We start from the raw sequence: 20,446 nt of genomic DNA, 5'->3' as shown, positions 1-20,446 counted from the left end.
GGCAGATGTAACGTGCAGAGAGAGTTAGATTTGAGTGGAGTGTGTTCAAACTGAAATCTAAATTGCTGTGTAAAAATAAAGTAGCCAGTATTTACCATGCACAGAAACAATATAGCCCACCCAAATCTAACTCTCTCTGCACATGTTACTTTTGTCCCACCTACAGTGCAACATGGTTTTTCCCAATTGCTAACTTTTTTGGTGGGTAAATACTGGCTGCTTTATTTTTACACTGCAGTTTAAATTTTAAGTTTGGGCACAACCCACCCAAATCTACTCTCTCTGCACATGTTACATGTGCCCCACTTGCAGTGTAACATGGTTTTGTCCATTAGTGTGCTTTTTTGGTTTGCTAACAAACCTGAATAAGGCCCATGGTTCCTACTGAGGCTTTTAAACATGTACTGTAGGTGGAAAAAGAAAAACTTTAGTTGCTAAATATGATTAATATTTATTTAGAAAAGAGAGGTCTACCAAAGAGAGATGTGGCAGTCTCATATAGAAGGTACTAATACGTGATAGAAATACAGCCCTGTTATAGATAAATAATATATAATACTGTATAATAATTAATTATTATAATAATAATAATAATAATAATAATAATATAAATAATAATATCCAGTAAAGAGGTTCTGTGAACTTTGTGCATAATAATAGATCACTGTAATATGTCATACTCATCAGATCATTTTTTTTGTTTTTTCTGTCCTGTTACAACTGCCATATATATTTTCAGGTCACCACTGATATACACCACCGCTGCACAGAACACCATACTGGGACATCAGCATCTGCGCCACAAGCAGTTGGAATAATTGCTCTCGCACTGGAAGCAAAGTAAGAAGTACATAGTTGTGTGAGGTATAAGAAAATCTAGGACTAACTTGTTATTCTCGCACAGCCCTGCACTAACTTGGAGGGATGTGCAGCACATTGTGGTGCGTGCCTCAAGTCCTGCTAATCTGATTGCCAATGACTGGGTTACAAATGGAGTGGGAAGAAAAGGTAAGTTCAGTAATACAGGTTCTGTATAATAATGTGGAAGAGTGCAGAGCACAAATGTGATTGGGATGTTTACATCATGGTTAATGCACAATTGAAGTTCATTCTTCATTTTCTTTTTATCCCTATCCAGTTAGTCACCATTATGGCTATGGACTTCTGGATGCTGGACGAGTGGTGGATCTAGCCCAGAAGTGGGTAACAACACACCCTCAGAGGAGGTGTTTGATCAGTTTTGTGACCAGTCCTCAGTAAGAGACCACAGATCTTTTGTTTTCTCACTAAAGTCCATTTCTGGGTGATGGCGTAACCTTTTGCTATTCCTATTTATGTACATAGACCATGTCATATCCTGTACATATTTAAGCTATAATTAATAACTCACAATGGGATGTAGTTGGCATCTCTGCGCTCAGGATGCCGGCGAATGGTAGACCGGCATCCTGAAGGCTTAAGGGGAGGGAGGGGAGAGGGCTAGAGTACTTACCCTAGGACTGTCGGGATTATGACCAACGAGATGCCGAGGTTGGTTTTCTGGCCGCAGCCCTTTTCAGCGCCAGGATCCCGTACCCGACCCCTCACAACTTATCTTACATTTGTTGCATAATATCATGGTCGATTTCTTGCTAATCATCTTTTTGTCCCTTGTAGGCAAGTGTCCTCAAGTCTTGTATTAAGTCAGAACATCAGTTCATGCACTGGGACACCCAACTATGTCTTGTCCTTGGAGCATGTCCAGGCCCAAATCTCTCTCAGCTATACCCGTAGGGGTGATCTTGAAATCTACCTCACCAGTCCCATGGGCACTCGTACTGTGCTGGTTGCATTGAGGTGAGAATACAGTGTGAGCTGTGATACTATCATTGCTAAAAATAAAATTTCTCTTACGTCCTAGAGGATGCTGGGGTCCAGTTTAGTACCATGGGGTATAGACGGTTCCGCAGGAGCCTTCGGCACTTTAAGACTTTTCAACAGTGTGAACTGGCTCCTCCCTCTATGCCCCTTCTCCAGACCTCAGTTTAGAAAATGTGCCCGGGAGACTGGCTGCACATCAGTGAAGCTCTACTGAGTTTGACTGAAAAAGACTTTGTTAGGTTTTTTTATTTTACAGGGAACCTGCTGGCAACAGTTTCCCTGCTTCGTGGGACTTAGGGGGGGGGAGTAGGAACCAACTTCTCAGTTAGTTTAATGGCTCTGCTTCTGCTCACAGGACACCATAAGCTCCTGAAGGGTACTGAACACAGCCCTTGCCTGGCTGCTGCTCACTCCCACAGCACTGCTGCCACCCCCTAACAGAGCCAGAAGTCAGAAGGCTGGTGAGTATTAACCGGAGACCTGCAGAAAGGAGCCCTCCGGTCATCATGGCGGCATAAAGGTACCAGTGCAGCGAGGGACGCTGCGCAGCAACATGTCTCTCAGCGCAGGGTGTGCGGGGTGGGGCGTGCTCTGAGAGACATGATAAATCCTTACTCTCACTGGCAAAATGTACATACATGTGAGCCGCTGATGTACACTACCCCTGCCAGTATAAATATTACTGTGGCTGAACCGCGCCATTACAGGGGGCGGGGCTTCACCTCAGAATTGGTTGTAACACTCATTTGGCGCTATTTTCTCCTCACAGAGACGCCGGAGCGCTGATCCTACAGGCTGCTTCACCTCACACATCGCTGATACAAGTACCAGGGTGTTATAGAAGGGGATGGGAGCACATAATTTATTGAAGTCTGCGGGCTTCACATTGGATAAAGGGGGTAATTCCAAGTTGATCGCAGCAGGAATTTTTTTTAGCAGTTGGGCAAAAACACGTGCACTGCAGGGGAGGCAGATATAACATGTGCAGAGAGAGTTAGATTTGGGTGTGGTGAGTTCAATCTGCAATCTAAACCCAAATCTAACTCTGTCTGCACATGTTATATCTGCCGCCTCCCCCCCCTGCAGTGCACATGGTTTTGCCCAACTGCTAAAAAATTTCCTGCTGCGATCAACTTGGAATTACCCCCAAAAAGCGCTGTTTTGGTATATATGTATATTCATTGTATGTAATACATATAGGGCGCGTGGTGTGGACTGGCAATCCCCTCTGGGTCTCTCTGACAGACTTTAGGTAGATCGGTCCCCAATAGCTCCCCTGTGTGTGTGAGTGGTGTGACTGTACACGTGTGTAACAGGTCTAGAGAAAGTTCTTCCCCAGAGGAAACCATTTTGGAGGCACAACAGTGTTCTGAGCCTGTGTGGGTGTGAAAGCTGCAGAGTAATATGTAAATTCTCTGAGTCTGAACAACAGACAAAGCAAGACAGTCTGTGGAGGATGCTCTGTTTGCTGATTCCTCCATGTCACCCACTCGGGACCCCTCCTGTTCCCAGAAAAGGTCTCTGACCCAAATTATGCAAAGGGACACTGACACAGATTCCGACACTGAAGTCGACACTGGAGATTTGAGGGGGGTAGATCCCAAACTGGCTAAGAGCATTCAATGTATGATAGTCACTATAAAAGAGGTGTTGGAATTTCCTGACACAACACCTCCACCTGAGGAAAAAGATTATTTTAAATTAAATAAAAAACAGGTGGTGACTTTTCCTCCGTCTAAGGATAGCGTACCCTTATCCTGAAGAGGATAGGCGTAAGGGGGATTCACCCCCAATGATAGACACCTCAGTCTCTAGGTTTTTTAAAACAAGTGAAAATTACTCTGCGCTAAGAAACACTGTATAGATTAGATGTGTGTGTGGTCTGTCATGGAGAATAATTAACTCAGTGGGACTCGATATAGATAAAAATAAGTTACTTTATCCAAAATATTTATAAGTAACATACAACATGTAACAAAACACACAAATAATATCAGAATGGTTACTCATACACAAGAGATAGCAAGTTTATAATAAACCAGCAAAAAGACTTATTAGTTATAGCTATTCAATCTCTCTATAAGTAAGCAATAATGATATAAAAAAAGTATCAAACATGCATAAAATCTAATTAGAAACAATGCTCTCTCAGATGATGCAAAAATTATTACACTGGCGTCCCAGTGTGTTTATAAGATGGAAGTCCCGCAAATAGTTCACAGTAATTCCAATGGGATAAACAGCGTGTGCTAATAGAATATTTACCCACGTGCTGGTTCCTGATTTATGCAGGGTCCTGTTAGCAGTGATGCACGTGGTATAAATGATAAGATGCAGTTAATGCTTACTAGCACTGGAGATGACAGCCCCGCTTAGAGACCTGATACGTCCTGGCTCTCTGACGAGCGCTACCCACTGGTTGTGCTGCACAGATGTCAATGATTATGCTGTATGATCCGGACCTTACGGCGGGGGTCAAATGGAGCTCAGCCAGCACCCAGCGGCACGTTCTTGCAGCGGTATGGATGAACGCTGCCCGCTGGTGTGTTGTGTAGCCGCCGGCAATTATGCTGTATAATTTAGACCTCTCAGCAAGGGTCAGGCACAGTTTAGCAGGTTAAACAGCAGTGGTTACTTACAGCGATGTACGTGAGCTGTCAGAAAACTGTGAGGTAGTTGATATGGCAGTGAAGACCAAATGGAGAGCACAATTAGAAGAGGTGGGCGTCAACGCGTTTCGTAGCAAGCGGAGACTTCCTCAAGACGGATGATACTTTTTTATATCATTATTGCTTACTTATAGAGAGATTGAATAGCTATAACTAATAAGTCTTTTTGTTGGTTTATTATAAACTTGCTATCTCTTGTGTATAAGTAACCATTCTGATATTATTTGTGTGTTTTGTTGCATGTTGTATGTTACTTATAAATATTTTGGATAAAGTAACTTATTTTGATCTATATTGAGTCCCACTGAGTCAATTATTCTCCATGACAGATCACACACATCTAATCTATACAGTGTTTCTTAGTGCAGAGTAATTTTCACTTGTTTTAAGAATTTCTGTCGTTTTGCAGCCTAGCAAGCTGTTTTTACTCAGCTGCTTCAAAGAAACAGAGATTGATATTAATAATTAATTCATATAGCGCTGGATTTTACAGTTTGAGACTTTTGTTTCTAACTGTTTTTTCTTTCTATCTCAGTCTCTAGGTTGTCAAAGAAAATCATTTTACCCTCCCCCAGGGTCAGCTTCATTAAACCTGCTGACCGCAAATTAGAGAAGACTTTAAAGTCCATCTATGTTGCTACGGGTACTTTACTCAGGCCCGCGATTGCTTCTGTGTGGGTAGGGAACACAGTGGAAAAGTGGGCAGACAATTTAATTGTTAATATTGACACGGTCGATAAAGATGATATGCTGCAAATTGTAGGCCATATCAAAGATTCTGCAGGTTACTTGGTTGAGGCTATGAAGGACATAGGCTTACTGGGCTCAAGGGCCTCTACTATGGCGATTTCAGCCGCAGGGCGCTCTGGATCCGCCAATGGAATGCTGATGCTGAATCCAAAAGAAATATTGGGTGCTCCCCTACAATGGTGAGGCCCTCTTTGGAAACTAGATGCCATGATATCAACTACTACATCTGGCAAGTCAGCATTTCTGCAGTCGGCAGCTACACTGGCTTAAAAAAAAAAAAGTATTTAATTATCATACTATGCAGTCCTTTCGGCCCAACAAGTACAAAAAGGCTAAGAGTACCCCTTTTGTCATAGGAAAAGGGAGAGGAAAAGGTAGAAAATCTACAACACCGTCAAGCTCCCAGGAGCAGAAGTCAGCAACTACTTCTGCAAAAGCTACACCATGACGCTGGGGCTCCTCTGCGGGAGTGCAATCGGGTGGGGGCACGTCTTTTATATTTCAGCCAGGTCTGGCTTCATTCAGACCTGGATCCTTGGATATTACAGATAGTATCCCAAGGTTACAGGTTGGAATTTCAAGACCTTCCCCCATGCCGATTTTTTTTCAAATCAGCCTTGCCAGTTTCTGCTCAGGACGGCACAAATGTCCTGAACGCAATACAGAAATTATGTCTAGACAAAATAATTGCCTTGATTCCTGCCGAACAAAGAAACCAAGGTTTTTATTCAAGCCTGTTTGTGGTGCCGAAGCCGGATGGCTCGGTCAGACCGATTTTAAACCTAAAATCTCTGAATCTTAATTTGAAAAGGTTCAAATTCAAGATGGAATCCTTGAGAGCGGTGATTTCCAGCTTAGAAGAAAAGGAATTTCTGGTGTCGGTGGACATCAAGGATGCTTACTTGCATGTCCCCATTTACCCGCCACATCAAGCATACCTGAGGTTTGCGGTTCAGGATTGCCACTACCAATTCCAGACATTACCGTTCGGGTTCTTCACAGCTCCGAGAATATTCACCAAGGTGATGGCGGAGATGATGGTTCTCCTTCGCAAACAAGGAGTCAACATAATTCCATAATTGGACTATCTCCTCATAAAAGCGAGATCCAGGGACAAGCTACTCCAGAACATATCATTGTCCCAGAAGGTGCTTCAACAGCACGGTTGGATCATCAACTTTCCAAAATCTCAGTTCGAACAGACAATGAGATTATCATTTTTGGAAATGATACTGGAAACTGAGATACAGAGAGTATTTCTACCGGTGGAAAGGGCTCAGGACATCCAGAGCATGGTCAAACAACATTTGAGACCAAGAACAGTATCAATTCATCAGTGCATTCGCCTGTTGGGGAAAATGGTAGCAGCTTACGAGGCGCTACAATATGGCCGTTTCCATGCCAGGGTCTTCCAGTGGGACCTCCTAGGCAAGTGGTCAGGGTCGCATCTCCACATGCATCAAAGGATAATCTTTTTAGCGAAAGCCACAATTTCGCTCCTGTGGTGGCAAGAAATTTCTCACCTCCTGGAGGGATGCAGGTTCGGGATTCAGACCTGGATCCTGGTGACCACGGATGCAAGTCTCCGAGGATGGGGAGCAGTCACGCAAGGCGAAAGCTTCCAAGGAAGAGGGTCAAGTTAAGAAACTCACCTTCACATAAACATTCTGGTGCTGAGAGCTGTGTACAACAGTCTTCATCAAACAGCACACCTTCTTCAAGGTCGTCACATACAGATCCAGTCTGACAATGTAACGGCAGTAGCTTACATAAACCGTCTAGGCGGAACAAAAAGCAAAGCAACAATGGCAGAGGTGACAAAGATACTCCTCTTGGCAGAAAGACATGCAAAAGCTCTGTCTGCAATTTTCATACCGGGAGTGGACAACTGGGAAGCAGACTTCCTCAGCAGACACGATCTCCATCCAGGAGAATGGGGCCTCCACCAAGAAGTCTTTGCGGAGGTGGCAAGTTGTTGGGGTGTTCCTCAAGTGTATATGATGGCATCACGCTGCAACAAGAAGCTTCAGAAATATTGTTCCAGGTTAAGAGACCCACAAGCAATAGCGATAGATGCACTGGTGACCCAGTGGGTGTTTCGGTCGGTGTATCTGTTCCCTCCACTTCCACTGATTCCAAAAGTTCTCAAGATCATCAGAAGAACAGGAGTTCGAGCAATACTCATTGCTCCGAACTGACCAAGGAGGGCTTGGTATCCAGATTTTCAAGAGTTATTAATGGAAGATCCTCGGCCTCTTCCTCTTCGCGAGGACCTGTTTCAGCAGGGGCCGTTAGTTTATCAGGACTTACCGTGGTTGCGTTTGACGGCATGACTGTTGAGCGCCAGATCCTAGCCCGTAAGGGTATTCCCAATGAAGTCATGCCCACACTTATTCTGGCCAGGAAAGGGGTAACGTCCAAACATTACCATCGCATTTGGAGAAAATATGTATCTTGGTGTGTAACCAAGAAGTCTCCTGCGGTGGAGTTTCAATTAGGCCGACTTCTCCTATTTATACAGGCAGGTGTGGATGCTAGATTGAGATTAGGATCTATCAAGGTTCAGATTTCGTCCTTGTTAGTTTTCTTTCAGAAACAATTGACTTCTCTTCCTGAGGTCCAGACATTCGTGAAAGGGGTTCTGCGCATCCAACCTCCCTTTGTGCCTCATGCGGCGCCATGGGATCTTAATGTGGTGTTGCAGTTCCTTAAATCGGACTGTTTTGAGCCTCTGCAAGAGATGGAGTTAAAGTTCTCACTTGAAAAGTGGTCATGCTGTTGGCCTTGGCTTCAGGCAGACGAGTGTCTGAATTAGGAGCTGTCACAGAGTCCTTATTTGATATTTCATGAAGATAGGGCTGAACTGAGAACACGACAGCACTTTCTTCCGAAGGTTGTGTCTTCTTTTCATATCAACCAACCAATGGTGGTGCCAGTAGCTTCTGACACCTCAGCCGTCTCAAGGTCCTTGGATGTCGTCAGAGCGCTGAGGACTTGTGTTGCAAGAACGGCTCGGATAAGGAAAACAGAATCTCTGTTTGTCCTCTATGACCCCAACAAGATTGGGGGTTTTGCTTCTAAGCAGACTATTGCACGCTGGATCAGGGGTACCATTCAGCATGCTCATTCCACAGCAGGATTGCCGTTACCGACTTCGGTAAAAGCCCACTCTACAAGGAGAGTGGGTTCATCCTGGGCGGCTGCCCGGGGGGGTCTCTGCTTTGCAAATCTGCCGAGCTGCTACTTGGTTGGGTGCAAACACATTTGATAAGTTTTATAAGCTTGACACCTTGGCTGCTGACGACCTTCAATTTGGTCAGTCAGTTCTGCAGGAACATTAGCACTTTCCCGCCCGTACTGGGAGCTTTGGTATAACCCCATGGTACTAAAATGGACCCCAGCATCCTCTAGGACGTAAGAGAAAATAGGATTTTAATTACCTGCCGGTAAATTCTTTTCTCGTAGTCCGTAGAGGATGCTGGGCGCCCGCCCAGTACTCTTTTTTTTTTTTTCCTGCTGATTACGTTTATCTTTTTACACATTGTTTCATGTGTTCAGTTGTTAACAGCTGTTGCGTTATGCATTCTGGTTGGCATGACTTATGTTAAAGGCCATGTTAGCCGACATGTTGTTTATGGATGGTGTGAGCTGGTGTGAATCTCGCCACAAGTTTAATAGTAATTCCTCTCTCGAGAATGTCCGTCTCCTCGGGCACCGTTCCTATACTGAGGTCTGGAGGAGGGGCATAGAGGGAGGAGCCAGTTCACACTGTTGAAAAGTCTTAAAGTGCCGAAGGCTCCTGCAGAACCGTCTATACCCCATGGTACTAAAATGGACCCCAGCATCCTCTACGGACTACGAGAAAAGGATTTACCGGCAGGTAATTAAAATCCTATTATCTGACATATACAGTCACAGATAGATAGATAGATAGATAGAGGCAGTAGTCATGGGACATCTACATGAAAAGACATTGACAGTCACCACAGTCTTATTTCAGTTCATCTCAACTGCGGTGACTGGCAGTGGATTTTTATGTAACAGTCAGACGAGTGCTGCCTTCATCTGTCTGTGTATCCATGTCCTCGGGAGAGTACCCTCTTCCCTCATGTGCTTTTCCTCCCTTCACTTCAGCATTTACTCCCCAGCACCAACAACAGCACCATACCTTTTGGCTTTGATGACCCCTCTGCTTATTTGGGTACTATGACTGCTGCTGAAGAAATGTCCTCGTTCTGCTATGTTTAATACTGATTTCATTTATAGGCCTTATGACACCAGCATAAAAGGGTATAGCAACTGGACTTTCATGAGCACACACACCTGGGATGAAAATCCACAAGGAATGTGGACCCTGGAACTGGTGAACAAGGGGAATTACAAGAACAATGGTATTCACCATAAAGAAAAATGTTGTACATAAAATAGAAACGCCACACTTTTGTATGTGTAGAAGAGTATTACAGGAGCAGGATGTGCTGTTCGTTGAAATAGATATTTTGACCCTGCACAGAAAATCATTTTGTGTAGAGCTTACAGTCTTTTTTCTAATTTATCTTGTATGATCTTTAACGCCTTCACTGCTAAGCACAAGCGGTATTCGTCCTGCTGATAGAACTCATGATAGGAAGTGTGAGTTCAACTACTCCTCAACAGTGCAGTGTTTAGGAGCCATTAAGTAACACTACTCAATCAGCAATAGACCGCTGAGTTTTCCTTTTAGTGTTGGGTGAAGGAGATGGGGCTAGGGACCTTATTTTGAGTGAGTGGAATGATTTCTCAAAAGGTTTAGTTCGTCTCAGCACACTGGTAGTGTAAGAAAAAGTCCTGAAGTTGTAGGAGATTCTAAAAGACTATTTTCTCCCAATCCTGGCTCTCTGCATGGGGTAACCTACGTACATGTGAGGACGGTTTCTCTCTTTCGGTAGTTGCATAGGCAAACGCAGGTGGGGGGGGGGGGGGGTTCAGGTTGCTCAGAATCCCCCCTTTCTCTTTGCAAGCGGTTCAAATTATGACAACAGTAGCAATGGTTTATAATATGATTGCTAGAGCTGGCCGCCACAGCATGCAGTTTAAGGGATAGAGTAGAGCTGCTGCACACTAAATCGCGTTCCTGTCGCAGTCTAGGGAGATGGATTGCAACGTTGGCGTGGACACTGTAACCAGGGGAACCGGCGCTTGACCTGTAGCCTCTTTCCCGGCCCAGGGCGCCATCTACTGCTCTTGTTCCCACCCTGGAGCTGTCTCACACTCTCCCTCATTCCCTGACTGAGACGCTGGGCGCCATTTTCTAAAATAGATGCGACTGGTCTTCGGGACTGCAGGGCAAGGTCTCCTTTGTAAACCCGCCTGTACATTAGCGCCGTGGTTTTACAAGCACTTAAGTATTCTACATGTCGATATTAAGACAGCGTTAGTTAAGAACAAGTGTACCTGTGCCAGAATATATTGTACGAGTATTCTGATATATACATCCGGTCTCAGACCGTGCATTGTTATATATAATATACATACACTAGTCCAGTGCAGTTTTATTGTATTACTAAAATAATTATCTCCATGGTCACTGTGACTGTGTGTGCCTGTTTCTGCTGTGTGGATTTCACTTTCAGTGTATCCCAGCTATATCTATCACTGTATTCTGTACCCTAAGGGACTAGGTGCGTCAGGGTCCATATATAGTGCTTCACAGTATTTACCGATTAAAGGCCCTCATTCCGAGTTGATCGGTCGCAAGGCGAATTTAGCAGAGTTACACACGCTAAGCCGCCGCCTACTGGGAGTGAATCTTAGCTTCTTAAAATTGCGAACGATGTATTCGCAATATTGCGATTACTAACTACTTAGCAGTTTCAGAGTAGCTCCAGACTTACTCTGCCTGTGCGATCAGTTCAGTGCTTGTCGTTCCTGGTTGACGTCACAAACACACCCAGCGTTCGCCCAGGCACTCCCACCGTTTCTCCAGCCACTCCTGCGTTTTTTCCGGAAACGGTAGCGTTTTCAGCCACACGCCCCTGAAACGCCGTGTTTCCGCCCAGTAACACCCATTTCCTGTCAATCACATTACGTTCGCCGGAGCGATGAAAAAGCCGTGAGTAAAAATACTTTCTACATAGCAAAGTTACTTGTCGCAGTGCGAACATTGCGCATGCGTACTAAGCGGATTTTCATTGCGATGCGATGAAAAATACCGAGCGAACAACTCGGAATGAGGGCCAAAGTGTACTCTACTGTGTACTCAGTCATCTAATATCGGATTTATTCGCTGGTGTTGTGTACTGCGGGCTCAGTCGCATAATACCGGACTTATTCGCTGGTGTTTGTGTACTGTGTACACAGTCAAATACTAGGGAATTTATTCGCAGGTATTGTACTCTGTCTGGCTGTATTATACTAATGCGCTCTGCTGTTGCATTCACTAATAATGTCTAACACAAAGGGCGGGAAATCCGAGGACGCTCATGCATCCTGCAGCGCATGCGCCAAGGATTTGCCTGAGGGGGGAGTTTTGTATAACGGTCTGTGTACTATGTGTCATACATATCCCAGTCAGTCCGCCGCTCCTGTAACCAATCAGGAGCCACCTTGGGCGGCGTTCTCAACTATGCTCAATACGCTTGTGACACGCCTTACGCCCCCTATGGGACCTCCTGTGCAATTACAGCCACATATTGTCCCTATGGTAAATCCGCCTTGGACGGATAATTTGTCTACCCAGTTGCAGCTATGGAGTCACTCCTTGGTTAGACATAAAACTGCCCCAAGTCACTCTCACGTCAAGGGGTCATCTAAGCAGGCTACTTCCTCCTCACAATCCACTAATCTCTCAGAAGATTCTTCTGATGAGGATTAGGAGTATACTGTCCCGTCAGACAGTGACACAGCTGCTTCTGACGAGGAATCCACACTCAGGTTGATGTCCCTAACTTAGTGGTTGCTATTAAGCAGATCCTACAAATCACTGATGATGACGAGGCTTCCACTCTGGTGTCTAAGAAAGCTGATGGATTTTAAAATCAGAAGGTAACTAAAACGTTATTACTTCTGACCATCTAGTGGACATACGACAAGAGCCCCTGGTCTTTTCCAGGAATTAAATTCTCCCTGTCTAAAAGGATAGTAGCTCGCTATCCTCTCCCTACAGAGTTGTGTAACAAATTGGAAAATTCACCACCGGTGGCTGACAGATAAGCATGTGGAAGGATGCCTGAAGTCTATTTACTCCCTTACAGGTGCTGTACATAGACCCACTATAGCATCCTCTTGGGCTGCAAAAAGGAATTGAAGCATGGATTCAGGCATTAGAGGAAGAGCTGCCTCCGGATATATCAGTCATTGCCAGACAGTACCTGTCTCACATGACCACCACCGCCTATTACATTCAGGAGGCGTCCTCTGAGGCTGGTGTGTTGGCGGCCAAGGCATCGACCACGTCCATCCTAGCTCGCCGTATTCTGTGGTTGAGGTCATGGAAGGTGGACCTGGACTCCAAAAAGACCGGGGAGGTACTCCCTGTTAAAGGGAGACATCCTGTTTGGTGAAGACCTCAATAAAATTGTGGCTGACTTGGCGGCTGCTAAGACTGCCTTTCTCCCTAACACTACTCCTTCTGCACAGAAGGCAAAAGGTACCACTTTTTGCTTCTTTCGGTCTCAAAGGAAAGCAAAAGGTCAATCTCGTGCTTCCAAAACCACAAAGCCCAAGGCTAAAAAATCCTGGGCATCCCGTCAGCCTGCTTCTAAACATGACAAGCCTGCTGCATGACGGGACAAGCCTCCCCCTGGGTGGGAGGCCAACTTCTGCGATTCACCCAGGTCTGGTTAAAGACCACTTCAGACGCATCGGTGCGAGAAGTTGTCTCTCACAAGAACGCAGTCTCTTTCAAGAGTCATCTCCCTCGCCAGTTCTGCACAACGGTTATCGTTTCGGATCCATTACAGGCGCAAGCTCTACAAATGGTTGTTAGTTCCCTCCTGGACACATTAGTGGTGGTGCCGGTACCTCTATCCCGAAGAGGCAGAGCATACTACTCAACCCTGTTTCTAGTACCGAAACCCAATGGGTCTTTCCGGCCTATACTCAACCTCAAATCACTGAAAAAGTTTGTGAGAGTATCCAAGTTCCGATGGAAACTCTGCGCTCAATTGTACTGGCCATGGAACCTGGAGATTATATGGTATCCCTGGATATACAAGATGCTTACCCGCATATACCTATTGCCATATCGCATCAGCAATATCTGCAGTTTGCTATTGGCAACCTTCACTATCATTTCCAGGCACTGCCATTTGGACTGGCCACGGCCCCTCGGATCTTCACCAAGGTTATGGCCATGATGACGGCTCATCTCCGTCGCCAGGGAGTAAGGATCCTGCCGTATCTGGATGACTTGCTGATCCTGGAAAACTCACACGATGTCACCTCAGTCATCTGCAACTGACGGTAAACTTCCTACAAGATCACAAATGGCTCATCAACTGGAAGAAGTCCTCACTTGTCCCTGCTTGGAGCATGGTGCACCTGTGGGCACTGCTGGGCACACACAGTCAACGGCTGTTTCTGTCTCCGGGGAAGGTCCTGAAGCATCAGGACAGGATAAGATACTTCCTCTCTCGCCAGAAAGTGTCAATACACTCGGCGATGTAAGTACTAGGCCTGATGGTGTCCGCTTTCGACATGGTAGAGTACACTCAATTTCATTCCCGACCTCTGCAGACGTTAATCCTTTCCAAGTGGGATGGCTTACCTCATCGGATCAGCTCTCTCACATGATCTCCTTGAGGTTCATCTGTTGCTGACCTGGTGGCTACAGGCAGGGCCGGCACCAGAAATCTCGGGCCCGGTGCAGTGATATCTCTGGGACCCCATCAGATAGATATATATATATATATATATATATATCTAACAAATTGTTACCGGCACTCCAACTTAATATGGACGCCTCCGGTGCCATCCAGCCAATTAAGCATATTGTAACACTGTAGGGGTGCAAGGTGCCTTTTCCTGGGGAATATGGCAGCACGCAGCAGCTGAGGAACAACACAAGTCCAGTTTCTGGTACAACTGACCCCGGCCAGTTTTATTGAAACAGAAAATAAAACAAACCCCAAAATAAAAATACCTTGCCTGTCCGGCACTAACTAAACATAAGATGTTCCTAACTGTCACTAAACAAAACACAGAGTTCTTCAGTACATACTGTATAGCTTACTTGCATCAGAAAGCGTGTCTCTCACACACAGATCCTGCAGCCTTCCCAGGCAGTCTGCCCATACTAATCAGGTTAGAAGCACTATATCACTCTTACACAGCTGAAACCCTGATTAGCCCTCTGTGAGGCCAAAGACCCGAACTGGGCCCAATGTCTAGAACTCGCCTTATCTCTCTCTCAGAGCCTTTACCCAGCTTTTACAGCAAACTGAAAAGGTTCAGACAAAACAAAAAGCATTTTTCCTAGAAGTTAACATTTTCTAAAACATGTAAGACAAGAACCTGGGACAAATATACCTGCCCTCAAACACTATCCCAGTGTTCTTGTCACATATCCCCCTCCCCTGTTTCGACCTAGGGGCCGGAACACTTGTAGCCCCCAAACAGAAGATGCGAGACAATGCATCTGCGTTGGCCAATTGTGTTCCCGGTCTATGTTCGACAGTAAACTTAAAGTCCTGCAACGCTAGAAACCATCTAGTTACACGAGCATTCTTGCCTCTATTTACATACATCCATTTTAAAGGGGCATGGTCTGTCACTAGTCTGAATTGTCTACCCAAGAGGTAATATCTCAAGGTATCTAGTGCCCACTTAATGGCCAAAGCCTCCTTTTCCACAATGGCATACCTTTTTTCATGCTCATTGAGTTTCCTACTCAAATAAATGATAGGGTGTTCGTCCCCATCTCTGGTTTGGGACAGCACAGCACCTATCCCTACCTCTGAGGCATCTGTCTGTACCACAAATTCTTTTGAAAAATCTGGTGTTATCAACACCGGTTGTGAACACAAAGCCACTTTTAACGCTTGGAACGCCTTTTCTGCATCAGGGTTCCATTTCACCACATTTGACTGCTTCCCTTTGGTAAGGTCTGACAACGGCACCGCTGTGGTCGCAAAATTAGGAATAAACCGTCTATAGTACCCAGTAATTCCCAAAAAAGCCCTTACCTGTTTTTTATTCACTGGACGAGGTCAGTTTTGAATAGCATCAACTTTATTCAATTGGGGCCTAATCAGACCTCTGCCTATGGTGAAGCCCAAGTATTTGACCTCCTCCATTGCGAGGCAGCACTTCTTTGGGTTAGCAGTTAACCCTGCCTCTCTGATTGAGTCCAGTACTGCTTGTACTTTAACCAAATGTGACCCCCAGTCTGTACTGTGAATTACCACATCATCCAAATAGGCAGCTGCATATTTTCTATGGGGCCTCAAAATTTTATCCATCGCCCGTTGAAAGGTTGCTGGAGCCCCATGCAACCCAAAGGGTAACATCTTATACTGGTACAGCCCCTCCGGAACCGAAAAGGCTGTTTTTTCTTTGGCGCTATCAGATAAAGGTATTTGCCAGTAACCTTTGGTCAGGTCCAATGTGGTGAGAAACCTGGCTGTTCCCAGCCTTTCTACAAGCTCATCCACACGGGGCATGGGGTATGCGTCAAACTTGGACACCTCATTTAACTTACGAAAGTCATTACAGAAGCGTATGCTACCGTCGGGCTTCGGGATGAGCACTATGGGACTGGACCACTCACTGTTAGACTCCTCTATGACTCCAAGTTCTAACTAGAGATGAGCGGGTTCGGTTTCTCTGAATCCGAACCCGCCAGAACTTCATGTTTTTTTTCACGGGTCCGAGCGACTCGGATCTTCCCGCCTTGCTCGGTTAACCCGAGCGCGCCCGAACGTCATCATGACGCTGTCGGATTCTCGCGAGGCTCGGATTCTATCGCGAGACTCGGATTCTATATAAGGAGCCGCGCGTCGCCGCCATTTTCACACGTGCATTGAGATTGATAGGGAGAGGACGTGGCTGGCGTCCTCTCCGTTTAGAATAGATTAGAGAGACACTTGATTTACTAATTTTGGGGAGCATTAGGAGTACTCAGTACAGTGCAGAGTTTTGCTGATAGTGACCACCAGTTTTATTTATAATCCGTTCTCTGCCTGAAAAAAGCGATACACAGCACACAGTGACTCAGTCACATACCATATCTGTGTGCACTGCTCAGGCTCAGGCCAGTGTGCTGCATCATCTATTATCTATATATAATATTATATATATCTGTCTGACTGCTCAGCTCACACAGCTTATAATTGTGGGGGAGACTGGGGAGCACTACTGCAGTGCCAGTTATAGGTTATAGCAGGAGCCAGGAGTACATAATATATTATATAGTGAGTGACCACCAGACACACAGTGCAGTTTATTTAATATATCCGTTCTCTGCCTGAAAAAAGCGATACACACAGTGACTCAGTCAGTCACATACCATATCTGTGTGCACTGCTCAGGCTCAGGCCAGTGTGCTGCATCATCTATATATATTATATATCTGTCTGACTGCTCAGCTCACACAGCTTATAATTGTGGGGGAGACTGGGGAGCACTACTGCAGTGCCAGTTATAGGTTATAGCAGGAGCCAGGAGTACATAATATTATATTAAAATTAAACAGTGCACACTTTTGCTGCAGGAGTGCCACTGCCAGTGTGACTAGTGACCAGTGACCTGACCACCAGTATATATAATATTAGTAGTATACTATCTCTTTATCAACCAGTCTATATTAGCAGCAGACACAGTACAGTGCGGTAGTTCACGGCTGTGGCTACCTCTGTGTCGGCACTCGGCAGCCCGTCCATAATTGTATATACCACCTAACCGTGGTTTTTTTTTCTTTTATACATACATACTAGTTAAGAGTATACTATCTCTTTATCAACCAGTCTATATTAGCAGCAGACACAGTACAGTGCGGTAGTTCACGGCTGTGGCTACCTCTGTGTCGGCACTCGGCAGCCCGTCCATAATTGTATATACCACCTAACCGTGGTTTTTTTTTCTTTCTTTATACATACATACTAGTTACGAGTATACTATCTCTTTTTTTTTTCCAAAATATTTTTATTGAGGTCAAAAAGGCATGTTGAATCATAACAGATGATGACATATAATGACATATAATTCAACTGTACCTGGGGCCACATTAGCCACCCGGGACAGTTGTGTGTGAAAAGAAAGAGAAAATAGAATCCAAAGCCTAGAACAGAGAACCTCACATTTTCACTTTTTACATCGATACATTTAGATATATGTTATATCATAGTATTGTGTAACCAAATAGCAAAGTTAGTAAACATAAAATATGATGGAACAGTTAATGTGTTCCTGCTAATTAGCAGATTCTTTGCCTAGCAGTAAAGCATATTAATGCGTCTCCCCCTTTGGGGATCGCTAAATCCTAAAACAATAAAAACATTAACAGTATTAACAACATTATTAACATTATTAATCGTACCTGCCAGAACCCGGGGGCCGCCGACCCATCCACGGAGACATCAACAGTGTGATAAGAAGAGATAGACGATAGATATCCAGTGTTAGGGAGTAGGAGGAGGTAGATGTAAGAACTTAAGGGTCAGGTGCGGGCAATCAGAGTTGAGACGATGAGAGGGAATAGAAAGCAAGAAAACAAGAGAAGAGTAGAAGGTAGGGAAGCGGAGAGGGGGCTAGGGTGTAGTTATGGAAGAGCGATGGGGGGGTCATCTGCTAGAATTTGGAGCCCGTACCAGGTGGTGCAGTGAAAGCTTTGTTTAATGGCTGTTTTTGTCGGAATAGGTAGTGTGTTGATAAATCGTCGCCAGCAGTGAAACAAGGTGGGGGTTAATATTTCTTTGTTAAGGGAAGTCTCCAGCCAGTCCATTGTGAATAGGAATAGTAGTCTGGCGGTAGCTAGAGGTAGTGTGGGGGGGGTATTGGATATCCATTGTTGTAATATGGCCTTCCTGCCTACCGCTGAGAGGATCATAATTAGTTTTGTGTCTCGAGAGGGAATATCGTTTTGGTCACGGACATACCCGAATAGCGCCCAAGAGGCAGTACATCGGAAGCGCAAGCCCAACTCGGCAGTTCCGTAGGTGTGTAGTTCTGTCCAAAATTTTTGGATGTGGCTGCAGTGCCAGAAGCAGTGCATAAGATCTGCTATTAATGAAGAGCATTTTAAGCATTTAGCCGAGTCGGACAAGCCCATCAAATGGCTCCTCCTTGGTGATATGTAGGCTCTGTGTAGTATTTTGTATGCCATTTCTTGATAGAGGCTGGCAGGGATAAGTTTGAGGGAGCTCGCAAAGCTATCCACTATGTTCTCCGGGGACATTGACGGGATTTGGGTGGACCATGTTTGTATTTGTGTGAGGTCTGTAGTAGGTATGTGTTCCGTGCGTATGCGGGTATATATTGCTGAGATGGAGCAAGTCCCTGAGCGCAGAAGTGCGTCCAGAGAGTTAACCAGGTCTGTGGCAGTAAGATGTGAGAGGGTCGATCGTATGTAGTGTGATATTTGGTAGAAATAAAAGCGATGGCGGGGGCTAACTCCATATTTGGTTGACACCTCCGTGAAGGTGAGTATTCTTTTGTTGGAGTCGAGGAGGTTTCCTATACATGTGATACCTGAGGCGTGCCAATTGGTAAAGGGGGTGTGGGCCTGACCATTTTGGAATTGTGTATTTCCTACCAAAGGGAGAAAGAGTGAGTAGGTGTGGTGTAGCTTAAGAGATCTGCGGGAGAGTCTCCACGCTACAATAGTAGAGGTTAATAGAGGGTTATCCAAATGAAGGTTAGATATTTCCGATTTGTTTGCATGGAGGATGTAGCTGAGGGATAGGGGGGCACAGAATTGGGAGTCGACTATTGAGTCGGTAAAAGTAGACGTTCCGTGGATCCAGTCCATGGCGAATCGGAGGAGACAAGCATGGTTGTATTGCTCCACGCTCGGCAGATTCACCCCTCCATTTTGTATTGTTTGGGTTAACTTAAAAAGACTTATCCTGGGTCGTTTATTGGCCCAGATAAATTTCGAGATCGAGGAATTGAGATGAGATACATCAACTTTTGAGAGTATGATGGGCAACATCTGCAGAACGTAGAGCAGTCTGGGGAAACTAACCATCTTGACTAGATTACAGCGCCCCAAGAGATTTAAGGGTAGTGTTTGCCATAGCGTGAGTTCTGTCTGGATCTTAATGAGAATTGGGTGGATGTTGTCGGTGTATAGACGGGTGGGGTCAGCGGGTAGTATGATGCCTAGATATGTAATGTGGGTGCTAGCCCATCGGAATGGGAAGGGGGTATCCCAGCCTTTAGTAATCTGGGGAAATATGGCCAATGCTTCCGACTTGTCGAAATTGACGGTGAAGCCTGCAAAAGAGGAAAAGCGGTCAATAGCTTCTTGTAGTGCTGTTATCGACTGTCGTGGGTTGGAGGTAAGTATAAGGATGTCGTCTGCAAACGCCATAAGTTTAATTTCCCTGTTGCCAATTTTTATACCACGAAAGGTGGGTAAGTTGGTGATATATCGTATAAGGGGTTCTAGGGCGATGTTGAAGAGGAGGGGGGAAAGGGGGCAACCCTGTCTAGTTCCTCTCTCTAGGAGAAATGGTGGGGAGGGGGTATTGTTAACTATCACCTGCGCAGATGGATTAATGTAGAGAGAGTCAACCAGTCCCCGAAACGTCTCGCCAAATCGCTGGTAGAGTAGAACTCTTGTTAAGTGAGGCCAGGCGATCTTGTCGAAAGCTTTTTCAGCGTCCAGGTTGATTAGGATGTTGTCTGTGATATTATTGGTGTGGGAGTGAGTAATGGCTGCCAGCGCCACTCTGATGCCTCGCACTGATTGTCTATGTTTAAGAAATCCCATCTGCGCTGGCGATATAATACGGGAAAGGCATAGCTGTAGTCGATTGGCCATCAGTTTAGTGAGGACCTTAAAGTCTTGATTAAGGAGTGAGATCGGTCTGTAGGACCCTGGCAGGGAGGGGTCTTTGCCTGGTTTTGGTATGACAATAATTGTGGCTTCGTTAAACCTAATGGGGATCTGTTTAGAGGTGAGAATATGGTTATAGAGTGATGTGAGGGTAGGGGCGAGTTCGTCTCTTAATATTTTGTAAAATTCC

The 20,446-nt window shown here is 45.3% G+C and overlaps 1 protein-coding gene across 3 annotated transcripts in view; it reads left to right on the top strand.

Moving 5' to 3' along the window:
• Window positions 1–20,446, top strand: part of PCSK4 (proprotein convertase subtilisin/kexin type 4) — a 300,032-nt gene that overhangs the window by 241,511 nt on the left and 38,075 nt on the right. For all 3 annotated transcript variants that reach the window (XM_063914303.1, XM_063914302.1, XM_063914304.1), the window contains 5 exons: window positions 740–840; window positions 905–1,008; window positions 1,139–1,256; window positions 1,657–1,836; window positions 9,546–9,670. In XM_063914303.1, the coding sequence (XP_063770373.1) occupies window positions 740–840; window positions 905–1,008; window positions 1,139–1,256; window positions 1,657–1,836; window positions 9,546–9,670 (628 nt within the window). The remainder of the gene's footprint in view (window positions 1–739; window positions 841–904; window positions 1,009–1,138; window positions 1,257–1,656; window positions 1,837–9,545; window positions 9,671–20,446) is intronic.

This window comes from Pseudophryne corroboree, chromosome 1, assembly GCF_028390025.1.
Source record: "Pseudophryne corroboree isolate aPseCor3 chromosome 1, aPseCor3.hap2, whole genome shotgun sequence".
Taxonomy (NCBI): Eukaryota; Metazoa; Chordata; class Amphibia; order Anura; family Myobatrachidae; genus Pseudophryne; species Pseudophryne corroboree.
Note: the sequence above shows the minus strand (reverse complement) of the source record. Positions and strands in the feature narration are given on the sequence as shown.